General features: G+C 37.2%; 1 protein-coding gene across 9 annotated transcripts in view; it reads right to left on the bottom strand.

The window, feature by feature from the left end:
• The window catches only part of Shoc2 (SHOC2 leucine rich repeat scaffold protein), an 81,679-nt gene that overhangs the window by 39,907 nt on the left and 24,919 nt on the right, over window positions 1-16,853 (bottom strand). For 8 of the 9 annotated variants that reach the window (XM_076924448.1, XM_076924447.1, XM_076924445.1 and 5 more), the window contains one exon: window positions 3,496-4,423. In XM_076924448.1, the coding sequence (XP_076780563.1) occupies window positions 3,496-4,198 (703 nt within the window). In that variant the 5' untranslated portion in view covers window positions 4,199-4,423. Of the gene's footprint in view, window positions 1-3,495; window positions 4,424-16,246; window positions 16,337-16,853 lie in introns of all 9 variants that reach the window. The other variant, XM_076924446.1, reaches the window with a different exon arrangement.

The following is a 16,853-nucleotide window of genomic DNA, read 5'->3' as shown; positions in this document are numbered from 1 at the left end:
TGTTCACAAGACCCGGAGATCTACACCTTTGCCTCCTCAGCACTGAAACTTCAAGCCAGTGCCATCATGCCTTTTCATGGGAGTCCTCACTGATGGCTGCCTCCTCAGCTCTATGACAATTTTTTTTAAATGAGGCAAATAATTTAAAGTGTACCCTTTAACAATTAGATCATTCTACTAGCAGAAAAAAGTTCTTTTGACAATCAAATTCATATGAAATTATATACTAATAAATATGTAACATTTTATGCAATACAAAAATACTTTTATAAACATTCTAACTCAACTGTTTTTAGAGAATAATTATTTTGAAAATTGTAATTTATTTAATTACTTTAAATAACTCTAAACCAAACTCATTTAATGAGAGAAAAGAAATCATGACACAAAGATGGGCTTTATCTCTGGTTTCAAAGCATAAATAACCATGGCTTTCCCGGAAAAATAACATCTTATAAAAGTTCACTGTCTAGAGCATCCTCAGCTAAACCAATTATTCAACCTGACATCTAACTCTTACTTCCACCTCAACATACCTCCAGTAAATGATGGTTCAAACCCCTGTTTTTAACTGGGCAGTCAAAGCAACCAATGAGAAAGTTAGGGAACTGCTAGTATTTCCTATTTCTCTCTGGAAACATGAGTTCTTGATTACTCTTTGTACAATAAAGTGTCTGTTTCAAGGTTAAAAATGAGAAAAGTGTCAGGTCCAAAAAAAACTCAGGACAAATGACTGTGGTGCCTCTTAGTATACAAAAGCCAGTGCTGACTTCCAGGCTGACTTGGTAGGTACCTGTGGGCCTCTTAGTTCTTCTCACCCTGCCCCTACCTTAAACTGCTCCAGGTCATGTGCTTCCCCTCCCCCAGCTTCTCATTCCGACGTAACATTCGACTTTTGCTTGGTTTTGAGATAAGGTCTACTATATGGCCCAGGTTGGCCTCAACCTCCAAAAGGCAATACTTCCTAGATACTGGGCTTACAGATATACACCACCATGCCCAGAAAAAAACGGATTTCTTCATTTCCAAGGTATCTGATAGCAATGCTATGGAAGCAAGTCCTAAGAGAGAAAACTTGTGAATTAGTCAAACAGTGGGGACCCTGTATAACAAAAAGATCAAACAATGAGGATGTAGGCAGAAAATGCTTTATATTTCTAGAAACAAATTAGTATTTATTTTTCTAAAAGACTAAACTTCTAAAAGACAATGAGCTATATGCATAAATCAGACTCTGACTGAAGCTAGTACTAAAGCAAGTCACTCCACAGCTACTTTCCTATAGGACACGTGGAATAAAGCATGTCCACCCACTGATTTTTTTTTTTTTGAGACTATTTTAATAGCTCAGGAGTGAGTCATCTCATGTATGCACATTACTTGAGAAAATCTATATTGGATTGTCTAAATATATTTAAGAAAAAGTTATTTTTTTCTTTTTTATTATTATGGCATTTTAATTTGGCACATGTACTCTTTGAATACTGACCACTTTTCTCTGTCTTTACCAACCCTGCCCATCCTCCCCTTTCCCACAAATCTCTCTCATTCAGCCTTGTCTATTTGGTTTGCTTTGTGACCCAAAAAGAATACCCAGGGCCATCTGTGTGACCATGGCTTTGGAACTAGCCACTGGAGCCTAGTGGATCAAGCAGAGGGCTCACAACTAAGACAGTGATTTCTCCTTTCCCAGGATCTGCTGGGAGTGTGAATCTTGACTAAATGTTCACAGTACAGTCTTGTTTGGACCCAGTGCTGGGAACTGTAGTTGTCTTAGTTACAGCAGCTGTATCTAATCCAGGGAATGGCTTTTTTGTAGCCCTTCACCCTGTCTTCTGGTTCTTACAGACTTCCTGACCCCATTTCTACTATGTTCACTGAGCCTTAAGAGGGGTGGTAAAGTGATTTGTTTAGAGGTGGGCCTACCATCAGTGGCTTCTGTATCCTCAGCAATAATGAGTTTCTGTAAGCTCCTGTGGTAGTTTGAATAAGAATGGTCTCCATGGGCTCAGATTTGAAGGTTTGGTCACCAGGGAATGGCACTATCTGAAATAATTAGGAAGAGGTGTGGCTTTGTTGGAAGAAGTGGAGGTGGGCAGTTAGGTTTCAAAAGCCCATGTCAAGCCCAGAGTCTGTCTCTTCCTGCCGCCTTTGGATCTAGATGCAGAACTATTAAACTGCCATACTGAGATGCCATGGCCATGGTGTCTCTCCACTGCAATAGAACACTGACTAGGACAACTCCAGTGTTCACTGTAAGAATGCGTATCAGGGCTGGAAGCCATTTAAGACAAAATCAACTTTTAAATGTATAGAGTGAAATATAATAAAACATATCTGAAACTTAACTATAATATTTTAATGTTAAACATAGAACACTGTTATCACCAAGAAGCTGCAAAACCTAATATGCAAGTTTCCTGTATCATCCACTATAAGACAATCCTTCAGTCAACAAAATACTCATCTTTGGTTATTCATAAACAAACAAGCTGTCTATAACAACATGAAAAACTTTGAAGTTCCCAATTCCATTATTTATTTTGATATTTTAAAAATCTTATCAAAAGGGCTCAAAGACATTATGTTTTTCAATTTCTCAAAAACTGTTAATGAGTTAATATATTACAAATTGTTCAGAAATGTATTCCACATTTTAAAAAAATGTTCAAAATTTATTCCAAAAGGACCAGAGTTGATTTCTTTTTATTGATCTGTGTGCACATCTCTGTTCCTTTCCTCCCACACCATTTTAAGTTCTTCCTTTGTTTCAGTATAGTACATAAGACTAGAGTGAAATGTATCAAACTGCCAGCAGCAATGTCTGTATGTATTATAGGTTTCTCTTCTGCCTCTCTATATTGGCTTCTGTTTGCTTCTTGTTGTTTCTGAGGCTTTGTGGTCAGGACGTACCCAAACCCTGGGCTCCTGTAGTCATCCTAGAATGGGGCTTCCTGAGGACTGCACGCCACGGTGCCCAGCTGCTACACTTTATTTTTAACGAGCATGTAAGTACTTTCAAAAATGGGGGTGGGACACTACTTTCCTCTGGCAGTGTTCTTTAACAAAGCTGTAATGTGACAACTGACCATGGTAATTCGGTGGAAAGTGTTATTAATTTAAATAAACATTTTTCATACAAAGAGAGAGTCAGAATAGAAAAGTTGACACAACATAGCTAACATAAAATATATCTATAAAAATACTTAATAAAAACATGTATTAAAATATTAATAACAACTTAAAAATTAGGGAAACCTCATTTATATTCTTTCTCCAATGAAAAAGCAGATTCAGTTGTCTAATAAAAGTCTAATTATATTTGTTTTGAAACTCACTTAATAATCTCTTATCTATTCAGTTAATAAACTATAAATGAGAAAAAAAATAGAAATAAGATGTTCTCCCACAGTTGAGAGGTTTCTGACATGGAAAGCACTCAAGGAAGTTACTTAGCTAGCTAACAAATGCTGCAATAGCCACCCGTCCTCTCACCAATCTCAGCAGGGAGCTGCTTGATCTTGTTCTCTCGGATGCTGAGCATGCTGAGCTTCGGCAGGTTTCGGATGTCCTTTTCCACAGTCGTGATGCGGTTAAAGCGAAGATAGAGAGTAGTGAGAGAGTCTAGCCTATATACCACGGAAGGAATTTCTCTCAGTTTATTATGCCGTAAATCAAGCATCCGCAGTTTCTTCAAGTTATCAAGAGAGTCAGGCAAACTGGTGAGTGAATTCTCACTGAGAGCCAACGTCATGAGATTGACTAGACAGCCCACCTCTGCTGGGAGGGACTGCAATTTGTTACTGTATAAATAAAGTTCTGTGAGTTGAGTCAACTCTTTGACTGATGGTGGCAGTATATGTATAGACCTCTTGGATAAGTCCAAGCGCATTGAGCTCTCCTCCCGGCATTTGTTAAGCTCCTTAATTACCTCGGCATTGCTGGATTTTTTTCTAGTTCCCGGTGCTGGATTTGGCCGTTTGATGGTATTGTCAACTGAAAAAGCCACACCTGGTTGGGCAGCACTGGACTCCTTCTTTCCATCTTTGGCATCTTTTCCTTTGGTTTTAGGTTCTTTCTCTTTGCTTTCTTTCCCAAAACCTCCAGAGGCTTTTGCCTCTTTTTCTCGTTCCTTGGCAGACGGCACTTTGGGCTCTTTCTCTTTAGAGTCTTTGTCTTTTCCTAAACTACTACTCATGGTGACTCAAGCTTAAAGAAAACACTCCATGAACTCCTGTTATTTCGGGCAATCCAGATCAAAGATGAAGAGACAAAGATCCTGGACAATCAAGAGTGTTGGCATGGAAAAGTAATGGCTTGGAGTGGCATCCGTCTGTTACATGGTGGCTCTAAAAGCACTATGCTCATTTCTGAGAACTCATGCCAGCTGGTAAAAATGGTGCCGGTCAGTTCATTAGGATTCCTGAAACATAACACAGACAGTGGTAAATTACCTTAAGTTATAATTTACATTATGTAAAGTCTCTCAAAACAATCATTATAGAATTGGCCATTTGCCTTATACCTTATATATTATTCTATTTCCCTATATCATGAAACATCCACTGCAAACTACAAAAACTGCAGTGCACATCAGGCCTCCTTTCATAAAACTTGTAATCTCAAAGGAAAAGGTTAAAAAAATTCTAGTTAACTATGTACAAAGTTTTGAGAGCTCAAAAGTAAATAAAATCACAGTAGCTAATAATTAAGTACTTTCTATGTACAAAGATTATTCCAATGACTTTAAAGTAGTTATTCATTTAATATATGTAAATAGTCCTTTTAGGAATAAATTGTTTCCAAAGAAGCTAGATTACAAGGAGAGCTCAATGGAGGACATGTGAATCTCCCCTGAAAGGGTGAAATAGAATAGACATGGTGGATGGATGTGGGGGGTAGAGGGAATTGGGTGAAGAGGGAAGGAAACAGGAGGGAGCAGGTGGCAGGAAGACTGAGTGAAAGAATACTAGGACAGACAACTAAAATGAGGATGGGAGGGGGGCACTTCTGGGACAATCTAGAAGCCTCCAAATATTAGATGGAGTTCTGGGAATCTTATGGAAGAGGAGTAGGAAGAATTGTAGGATCCATAGGGGCCCAGAGAGACTGAAATGCTAACCAGGGAGCATGCATGGTACTGATCTAGGTCTTCTACACATATATAACAGCTACATAGCTTCATGTGGGACTAATAACAGCGGGAGCAGGGGTTGTCTCTGACTGTTGCCTGCCTTTGAGACCCAATCCCCCTAATGGGAGTCCTGGTCTAACCCAAATAGAAGATGTACCTACTCTTATTGCAACTTGATACACCAAGGCTGGTGGATGTCTATGGGAGGCCTCCCTTTTTCTGAAGAGAAAGGAAAAAGGAGTAGACAGGAGGAGTCAGGGGAGAGGGCACTGCATTTGGGATGTAAGGTAAATAGATTAATTAGTTAAAAGAAAAAAGAGAATTCTTATGAGCCAATTTATACAAACAGACACAAAAGCACATAAATATTTTATTTCTAGTATTTTAACTAGCTAGCCCTTTAATCTTTGGATACTAACAGAATCAAGAATTCAAATTAGGGGGCTGAAGAGATGGCTCAGTGGTTAAGAGCATATATTGCTTTTCCAGAGAACCTAAGTTCAATTCTCAGCACCCATATCAGGCAGCTTACAACTGCCTGTAACCCCAGCTCCAGGAAGATCTCTCACCTCTGACCTTTGTGGGCATGTGCATTCATGTACAGATGCTCACTTCCATACACATAAAATACTAAAAAAAAATTTAAAGAATCCAAATGAAGTAGTGCATATCTATAGGCTAGACTTAACAAATACACTGAATCTGCTTTACCTACATGACTAACCAATGGCTTCAGGTAACAGGAAAGCTCTCAAAGCTAACACTCTGAGTAGAGAGCAGAAAGAACAAGTACAATATGAATGAAGTGAGATTTGTAAGGGAGAAGGATAGTTCAGGAGAGTTATAATAAACATAGTAGTTGATTCTGATGCACATAGATATAAGAACTACCTTTGAAAAACAGTAACAAAAAGTAATCTCTGTGGATATTTATATTTTAAGAACTAGAAACAAACAACTAATGGCACAAGATTCATTTAGGTACAAAGGGGCCTGGGGAGAGAGCTCAGTCGATACAGAGCTTGTCACATCATATACACAGAATTCAATCCTCAGCAACCATGTGAAAGGAGGCATGATGGTGCACACTGTAATCCCAGTACTAGGGAAGTGACCTCTAGGACTTGTTAGTCAGCCAACCTCTGCCATGCACGGATGTGCATGCATGCACGCATGTACAGATTACTGGTGAAATGACAGGCAAAAAGAATTCACAAAGACAGAAAAGACAGGCAAACTCTATGAATGAATCATTCACCTCAAATATTTTATAGTTTAAAATAATTCATATTTTGTGACTAATTCTTTATTACTGTTAATATTTTTTGGTACTACTGCTTAAAACACCATATATTACCCTTTCCCAGCAACAGAGAACATTCAACAGAAGAATAGACCACAGAGAGATTCTGTCAATATGTTTGGTACTCCCAAGTATAACTCCTAGTAATTCATGCATAAAAACAAAATCCAAACATGTGCTCAGAGGACCTGGGATTAGTCTTAGGATGGCACCTAGCAGGACAGAGCAGAGTACCAACAGTACTCAGAAAACTAAGTGAGCCAATGGCCATAAAGGGGTAAAGGACATTTGTTTTGAACCAAACAGGTTGATTCTCTGAGAAAACTGAAGATTTATATAAAAATTAGTTTCTCAAGATGTTCAAGACACAATCTAAAATTTCTCATACCAAGAACTAAGAAAACACTGATTCTAAAGAGAAAAGATGACCAGCAGATCTCAAAAGATCCTGTTGAATAATTTCATAAGAATAAAATGCTTCAGTTAAAATAAAAATGCTATAACAAATAAATGCTCTTGAAATCAAACATATTAAATAGCCCAGAACAAAAGATATAAAGAAATAATCTGAAAAAATTACAATTAAAAATCATAATAAATAAAAACTATAAAATTTACCATACTGGTCAATATAAGAACAGAAATTACAGAAAGCTCAATGAAATCTCAACAAAGATTTCTTTTTTTTTTTTTTTTTTTTTTTTTTTGGTTTTTTCGAGACAGGGTTTCTCTGTATAGCCTTGGCTGAAAAAATTACAATTAAAAATCATAATAAATAAAAACTATAAAATTTACCATACTGGTCAATATAAGAACAGAAATTACAGAAAGCTCAATGAAATCTCAACAAAGATTTCTTTTTTTTTTTTTTTTGGTTTTTTCGAGACAGGGTTTCTCTGTATAGCCTTGGCTGACCTGGAACTCACTCTGTAGACCAGGCTGGCCTTGAACTCAGAAATCCGCCTTGCTCTGCCTCCCAAGTGCTGGGATTAAAGGCGTGCGCCACCACCACCTGGCACTCAACAAAGATTTCTAAAACTCAACATTTTTTTAATTTTTTTAACCTATTCATTTTACATCCATCCTGCTCACTACCTTCCTCCCAATCACCCCTCCTACAATCCTTCCCCATTCCCCCTCCCCTACTCCTCTGTAAAACTCAACACGTAACAGACGCTCAAGCAGTGTATGAAAACAAGACCCAAGGCAGGGAAAAAGAATGGGGGCTAAAACATACGTGAAAAGATTATGGCTGATATTTTCATAAATCTGTTGAGAGAAAATATGGAGATAACTCTCTCCAAACCAAGGAAATTCAAAGAAATCTATGCATGAACATGAAAATCACATTTCTTGGCCAATGCAAACTTACGCTCTAACAATGACTTGAGCAGAAGCAAACTTTTCAACAGAAATCATACTGGTCAAAAAGAAGTGGAAATTTTTTTCAAGTATTAAAAGACCCAAAACCCAGGATTACTTAAAAGACACAGCCTCTGGAAATGTAAATAAAATAAATGAAGAAGCATTCAGGTGAAGCAAAACGAAGAGAATTACAGGCTACAACTTACACTATAAGAAATAAAAGAAACCAACAGCTAGGCTACCCACAGACCTTCTCCACTCTATTCTCCTACACCAAATTCTAAAGGTTGCTCCTAAGAGTGCAACAGAAAACCAGCTGCAGCCTCCCGACCCACCTGCCCCCACTACCCAGTCCACATCTATGTGAATCCAGTAGACCACCCCTGCTCTGGCCTCCCCTCCCATCTCATTGCTGTGCCAACAGCCCCTGCTCAATCACAGACTATGCCTTCCAGATAACCAGGTAGGCTGCCTGTTGACTTTCTCCATTTGCTCCGTCGTCCCAGATCCAATCCTCAGGGTTACGCCTAACACTACAACAGACCATCTCCTGGGACCTCTCCTTTCCCTAGCCTCTAACACTAGCAAGCATTCCCCCTTGAACATACCAGCTAAACAGGTCAATAAAACAAGCAACAGCCAACACACTCTCTGAAAATCCAGAGAGCAAACAGAAACCAAGAAACTAAACAACCAACCAACAAAGACAAACCCAGAATTCAGCACCTCCTAGACCTATAATCACCCCAAACCCAGATATCTAAATACCAGCATAAGAACACAGTAACAGCCAGAGCAGTATGTCTCCACTGGAGCCCAGCTATCCTACCACAGCAGATCCTGAATAGTCCAACACAGCTGAAGCACAAGAAAAAGACCTTCAAACCAACTATGTGAAGATAATAGAGATCCTGAAAAAGGAAATGAATAAATCCCTTAAAGAAAGCTAATAAAACTGTTTAAGATCTAAAAATGGAAATAGAAGCAATAAAGAAACAAATAAAATTCTGGAATGAAAAATTTAGCAATTCAAACAGGAGCTACAAAGGCAAAACAAGAATACAAGAGATGCAAAAAAGAATCGCAGGCATTGAAGATAACTATAGAGAAAGTGGATACATAGGTCAAAGAAAATGTTATATTGAAAGAATTCCTGACACAAGATACCCAGGAAATCTGGGACACTATGAAGAGACCAATCCTAAGTATAATAAAAGTAGAGGAATAAACAACTCAGCTCAAAAGCCTAGAAAATATTTTCAACAGTCATAGAAGAAAATTTTCCTAACCTTAATAAAGTACATACCTATAAAGGTACAAAAGGCAACATACAAAACACCAACTAGACTGGACCAGAAAAGAAAGGCTGCTCAGCATATAATAATAAAAACACTAAACATGTGAACAAAGAAAAATTAAAAGCTGTGAGGGGAAAATATCAAATAACATATAAAGACAGACCTTTAAAATTACAACTGAATTCTCAATGGAGACTCTAAAAGCCTAAAAGGTTTAGACAGATGTGCTACAGACTCTACGAGATCACAGATGCCAGCCCAGATTGCTATGACCAGCAAAACATTCAATTGCCACAGATGGAGAAATGAGTTATTTCATAATAAAATCAAATTTTAAAAATATCTATCTACAAATCCAACCCTATAGAAGGAACTAGAAAAAAATCTAAAGCAAGGACATTAACTACACCTCATAAAAAGCACAGGAAATAACCTTACAGCAGCAAAACCAAACAAAGAAAAGCTCAGTTGTGTGCATGCATGTTCGCGCGCACACACACACAAAACAACAACAAGAATTAACAATCATTGAGTGTTGATATCTCTCTGTATCAATGATCTCAATTCCCCAACAAAATAATACAGATCAACAGAATGGATGTGAAAACAGGATCCATCCTTCTGCTGAATGCAAGAAACACATCTCGGCATCAAGGATAAACATCACCTGAGGGTAAAGACTTTTAAAAAGATATTCAGAGCAAATGGACCTAAGAAGCAAGCTAGTGTAGCCATTTTAATATCTAACAAAACTGACTTCAAACCAAAATTAACTGAAAGAGATGAGGATGGGTAGCATGGTAGGGGTGGAAGGAGAGGAAACTGGCTGAGATATATTGTATGAAAGAATCTATTTTTCAATTAAAAATAAATTTAAAAAGAAATAAAAATAAATGAAGAAGATAAAATATAAAGTTGCACTTCTCTTCTTCAGTTTTATAAATTATGTTTGACTGTTGAAAAGGATGGAAGTTAATACATGGACTGTAATAGTCAGTATGACAATATCATAAAGTGAAAAGAAAAAGACTTAGCCTATGTTAAATACACTCTACTTACATCAGTAAAATTCTAACATAAGTAAGAATAATTAAATTTTAAGATACTGTAACCCATAAATTATGAGGAAGTGGTGACAATATAAAGACAATATAAAATGAATACATATAAAATGAAATCCTTAAGACAATGTTCAGGTAATCCATAAAGCAGCAGAGAATATAAAAAATGAAATAAGATAATACAAAGCCAGCACATTTAAATCCAAGCACAACAACAATGTTAAATCTAAGGGGTTCCAACATAGCAATATACAATTTAAAAGACAGGATGATTTTAAAGTACCATAAATAATCTATAAAAAGTCACTACAGCCATACAGGGAAGCTATAAATTAGATTTACGGCCCACTACAGAGGACTAACCTCACACTTGGTACCATAAACTGGGCCAGGATTCTGTGACTGAACAGGTCACAGAAATGAACACGGGAGCACACTGCCTGTTTAAATATGCTTTTTATCATACCCAAAGATTAGTATAGCTCTCAACCCTGATCAAACTTCTTTTGGCAGTAGATGGTAGTTAGTGTAGAGTCACAACTAACTCACTATGCACAGAACAAATGCCAGCAGAGTACCCACCCCTAACTGAGATATCTACACCATAACCTCTATATCCCTGCAAGACTCAGGGACGATTAAAAATGAGAGAGCCCCAAATTTTAAGAGCCAGTGGTTGGAAGATGTGAAACAGTATTTTCTGGGCCTGACAGAGCCACTGTCCATGAATTCACAGTGGCTATGGTTGCCTGCACAAGAGCAGCACACAATCAAGCCACAACAAATGGGAGAAGGGCTCATGAATCGCCATCCCTAGCTGAGAAACTATTGGCAGTAGATAGCTGGGCAAAGTAGAATCCGTTTTTGTCACAGCTATATTCTTGGTAGGCTCCCCATGCTCTAGAGGATGTCAACGCACCCAAGGACAAACAAGCTGTACTAATTGGACTGTGAGTAAAAAATACAAACAAAAACAAAGACAAAAAGTTGAGAGGGAAAAATGGGAAAAGTGCTGGGAAGAATTGGAGTGGGGAAGGGATACATGTATGAAATTCTCAAAGAATAAAATACATTGCTTTTTTTAAAAAAAAAAAAAAGAGGGAAAAGACAGCATGGAAATATTAATCAAAGGAAACCTAGAATAAAAAAATTAGTATCAAAGTAGTATTATCAGGAACAAAAAGAGAGTTGATATGAAAAGTCAATTCTCTAAAAAACTTACTAAATGCATATCCTCAAAATCATATCACTTTAAAATACATTATTTATGATAAAAGAAAGACCTGAGCTGGCTTGGTTGGTAAGGTATCTGTTGCCCAAGCAGTAGAACTAAAGTTCAGATCTACATAAAAGTTAGAAATGGCAGCATCCACTCTGTGATCCAGGTGCTGGCACGGATAAGATAGATCCTAGTCTGGCTAAAAAGATCCAGGTCCAGCCAGAGTCCTTGTCTCAAAATTTAATGTGGAGAACAACTGGGGAAGATATCTGATACTGACCACTGGCTTCCACCATACACAGATACATACACACACACACACACACACACACACACACACTCACACACACACACAAACATATAGAGAATTTCAAATACCTCAACTACAGAAAAGCTATTAAAAAAACTAACTGGAACTAGGTGATTAGAAAATACACATTTATTTCAAGGGCTCACACAAATATATCAAAATAACTTTATCCTAAAACATAAAAAAAATTAAATGTTAAAAAACTAAAATCATACAATCTATGTTCTCTGACCATAAAAAATAAGCTTAAAAGCAGTAGCAGAAAGATAAAAAAATTCTTCAAACACATGAAAATAAATACACTGCTAAATAAATAATTTATGGTTCAAATAGGATTATTGAGCAGAGTAAAGTAAAATATATCAAAATCTAGTAGGATTAGAGGAGAACATTCACACCTGTATGACATGAGACTATATAAGCCCAGTAATTTAAATTCCCACCTCCAGATGCTAGGAAAAAGTAAGAAATCCAAAGAAAGTAGAATAAAATATGCAAGAACACACCTATGACTCAAAACTAAAAAAGCAGAAACTCAATTTTAAAAATTCACAAAACTGATAAACATATATTAACTCTGACAAAAATTAAAAACAGGCACATGGGAGATATCACTTATCCCACATTAAAGGGACAGCGGAACACTGAAGACAACTCTGTAACTATGTTCCACAACAGAAAAAAAATGGGATAAACAAAGACTCAAGACTAATTACATCTGAATAATCCTAAATTAAAAGGAAATTGAAAGCAGTTTAAAATTTTCCAAAAGAGGAAACTATCAACTACATGTGCCAATGAATTGTGAGAAATAAATAATATTATCAACTCAGGAGTATGTCCTAAGATGATGGTTCCACTTCATGATATCCCAATAAAAAGTTGAAAAAATTAAAAAACAAAAGAGTATCAATTCTATATAGCCTCCTTTAAGAAATAGTCACTTTGAGAACATATTACCCTATATTTAAAGTAGACAAATGAGTTTAAAAACACACACATATAGGGAGATATACAGACTAACAACCTTAAATGAACAGCAATAAAAATCTTTAAGAACATGGTTGACAATTAATTCACCTCTTACCATACTTCTACACAGCTGTGAAAGTCCTAGCTTGGCACAAGAAAGGAGGGAGGAAAAAGGAGAAGGAGCAGGATCATACATGCCAAGCAAACAGACTTTCTTTTGCAGACATACTGTCTATGACAGCAAAGGGAATCTTTAAAACTTCTTAAACTACTGACTCCACCTCAGTCCCTAAAAACCAGGCTAACAGAAACCATATTTCAATAAACTAGAAACAAAATACATATACCAAAACTTAAAAGATAATTTCACTTGCAATAGCTCTGAAAATAAAATACTTGTTAAAAAAAAATCTACTACGTGCACACAGAACTGTCTTCTTAAAAGCACACAATCCCAGCTGCCATTGCAGTAAAGAACCAGCCTGTTGGGGTCCGACTTTTAGCAGAAAGCGGCTATCAGCTTTGCAGCCATCTTGAGCCATATACCCTGACATGAGACTTGGATTACAACAGCCTACAACAGCTGAGCACACTCCGATAATCTTGGTTTAGATACCTTGAGATTAAAGGTGCGTGAGATTAAAGGTGCGTGAGATTAAAGGTGTGTGATTTAAGAGTATGACTTAGAAGTATAGAGATCAGAGTTAGAGACAAGACCTAAGGGCATGATTAAAGGTGTAACTTAGAGGCGTGGCTTAGAAGTGAGACATATAAAAGGCAGAGACAGAACAGATCAGAATCAGACTGAGATCAGAGAATCAGACACATCAGACATTAGGTAGAAGACACTTGGCTCCAGACAGAATCAGACACAGCAGACAGAGGAGACAGAGGAGACACTTAGAGGAAGAGAGACTGAAGAATAAACGGGACTGAATCACACCCTGTCTGGTCTCCATTCTTCGAGTCTGCCCTCACCCTCGCTCTTGCTGAACCCCGACCCGCGGATCGGAGCGGCAGCTTGGGCCGGGATACAGTGGCCGCCCAAACGTGGGTCGGCCCGGGCCTCAACATTTTTTGGCCACCCCAACGTGGGGCTAGTGTGGACCCCAACATTATTTTGGCCGCCCCAACATGGGGCTAGTGTGGACCCCAACACCAGCCCATCTCAAACACAGTGGAAGGTGAGGACTGACCCGACGGAGGCTGACCTGTGGCCTCCACAAGCATGCTGGAGCAAGGATATGTGTGTGAACATGTGCATGTGCTGGCAATGGTGTTCAGGGACACAGCCATTACTGACATAACACAAAACAAAAAGCAAGAACCAACTAAACTCAGTAAATTCGGCATCTTTTTCTTCATCTACAAAGAAGACAGTTCTGTGTGCATATAGTAGATCGAATCCAGTGTTCCACGGATTTTGTTTCTTTCTCTTTCTCCTTATGAGCCCCAGCAAAGGTTTTTTAAGTTCCTAAATCATACACTGATGTCACATACTGGAATTAAGTTCCTTTACACCTTAAAAGAACTTTTTGGAGCTGTTACAACCTACAGATTAAAATTAAACTTTAACAGTGGCAAGTTTCAAAACTTGTGGTTAACCTACTGAATAAATAAACGTGAGAGACAGTATAAAGAGAACTGCATGTCATCCACTAAACTAGACTGCCACAAATGAGTAAACTGTATCATCTTTGAAATCTATCACGTAAAATAATAAGTCTATATTTTAAACCAGACATTAAATGTGAATTCTTAGCCCCATTTTGGGAAGTGCCTATTCTTTTTTTAAAAAAAAATTAAGTTAAAATCTTGTCACATTTACTCTGATATAACTTTGATTCTCATTGTTACTTACCTCTTATCCTACCCCTCTCAACTTATAAAGGCCACTGTTTCAACTTTCTTTTAAAAAACAATAGGTACGTTTTGGGGGTTGTATTTTTCTTATGCTAGATATCAAACCTAGGTTTCCCACATACCAGACATTCTACCATTGAACTACCTACATTCCCAGCCCCCAAAGTTGTTATAGGCATCTATTAAAGTACAAATCAAATATGAAATTATAATATTATATCAAGGCATCCTTCTTTTCCTTTACCTCCAACCACTTTTCTTCCAAACATTATAAAGATATACATATTCATCTCACTCCGGATATACTCCCTCTTTAAACTCAGTTCCACTTGCTTAAAGTGCTGACATCCGTATCTCAATTTTCAGTTTTTATTCAAAATAATGTCTCTTTGTTGCGTATACCAACATTAGACGTGGTTTTCTCACTGGTTGACAAATGTGTCGTACAGGTTTAGTATAGCAGACCTCACTGAAATGCCTGGGACCAGTAGTTTAACTACTAACACATTTTCAAAGTTTGGAAAAATCTGCATATACTCTCCCATTTGAGCATCTATGGAGTCAACTTCTACATCAGAAAAAAAGAAACTGGAACAGCTGGTTGCTAGGTTAAAATAATAATAATAATTTAAAACTTTAGCAGAAAGTCACTAGCAACATAACAAAATTGGTAAGAAAAATTTCCTTGCTGTGACTAAGGGAAACTTGAGAAACTTCTGGGTTCACCTTCTGCTCACAAACTGAAAGATTGGTTGGGGGTTGGGGGGAACAAAGTTGAAAATGGGAATGCACTCTCTTCCCACTAGCCATAACTAGAAACACTTGAGGACCAAAGCAAAAGGTGAGACAGAATCCTTCTAACTCACAACGGCAAAACCCTCAACCATCAAATATTTAAAGCAGCCTCCTGTAATGTAAAGTAGAGGTAAACTGTTACACTAAACTCTCATCAAGTAGAGCTGAATTTTCTTCTAGATTTTCTCATATATTCTGTCTTAACTGAACTTCAATGAAATGGCTCATTATAGTGAGAATCATTTATATAAAAGTTCAAACCATATGCCATATATATGGGCATGCATATGTACACATATACATATGGCACTTTGCTTTATATTAAAAGCTTTATTATGTAAGTCAAAAATCTTAAAGTAATTGATCAAGCCAAGCATAGAGACAAATGCCTTTAATCCCAAGAGAGGCAGAGGCAGGTAGATGTGAGTTCTAGGACAGCCAAAACTACATAGTAAGACCTTGTCTTGACACTCCCACCCCCAAAAAGCAAAGTAACTGATCAAGAAAGAAAGAAGAAAGAGTAGCAGAAAGGAAAATATGAAGCAATGATATTTTTGCATGAAAGTGTCAGTCAAATCCATTTTTGTACATTAAAAATTTTAAAAGAATAATCAATCCGTATTAATTTCTCTTGGTTAAAAAAAAAAAAAAATCAGCAACCATGTATCAAGCTAATGCCAGGAAGGAAAAAAAATACAAACCTATCATCCTTCCAACCATCAATTCACACATATGAAATGTTTACCAGATACCTATGAGAAAATACTAAATTATATCTGGGGCTTACTGGAAAAGATCAAATTCTTACTTTCAATGATTTTAAATAAGGAAAAGAAACCGACAAGTTACAAAACTGTGAGAACAGAAAACCCAGCAGGCATGAGGAACAGGATGAGGGGGAGCTCCCCAGGACGCAAAGGGCTCACCCTACACAGGCATCAGCTTCCTGGGCAGGAGAGGACCCAAGAAAGCACTGTGGAATCACTGGTAACTTTTCCACAACTGGAGCTCAGGGCCTACAATGACGGGAAATATAGGTTGTCACATCTTGAAAAGCTTGTTATACAAGTTTTATAATTTGGACTTTCTTTTGCAGACACTATGATTTTCCAAGTATCATCTCCCAACTCTAATGATCATGGGTAAATAAGAAGAGTAAATATATTTCCTAAAGTAAAAATGGTATGTAATCACAAGCATACTTTTAAATTTATATCTAATAATTCAAAATTGTTTTTCCTAAGTCAGATATTCTCCAAGCACCAAAATAGTTAAAGAAAAAAATAATCTAATAATAAATTCACAAATGTCCCCTCAATGCCAATCAGTGATATCCATTTGAGGATCTTAGTGATCCTAGAAACTAACCCAAGAATGTTAACCAAATGAGTACCTGTGGTAACGAGTAGTCTGGAAATCAGTTCAACAGTCCATGTCAAATATAATAAGAGTATATAATCCAATTATTTTTCATTGACATATGTAGGAATTGGATTTAATGGACAAGATAAGCATACGAAGACTTTCTTTGTA

The sequence above is a fragment of the Arvicanthis niloticus genome, chromosome 1, assembly GCF_011762505.2.
Source record: "Arvicanthis niloticus isolate mArvNil1 chromosome 1, mArvNil1.pat.X, whole genome shotgun sequence".
In the NCBI taxonomy this organism is placed as follows: domain Eukaryota; kingdom Metazoa; phylum Chordata; class Mammalia; order Rodentia; family Muridae; genus Arvicanthis; species Arvicanthis niloticus.
Note: the sequence above shows the minus strand (reverse complement) of the source record. Positions and strands in the feature narration are given on the sequence as shown.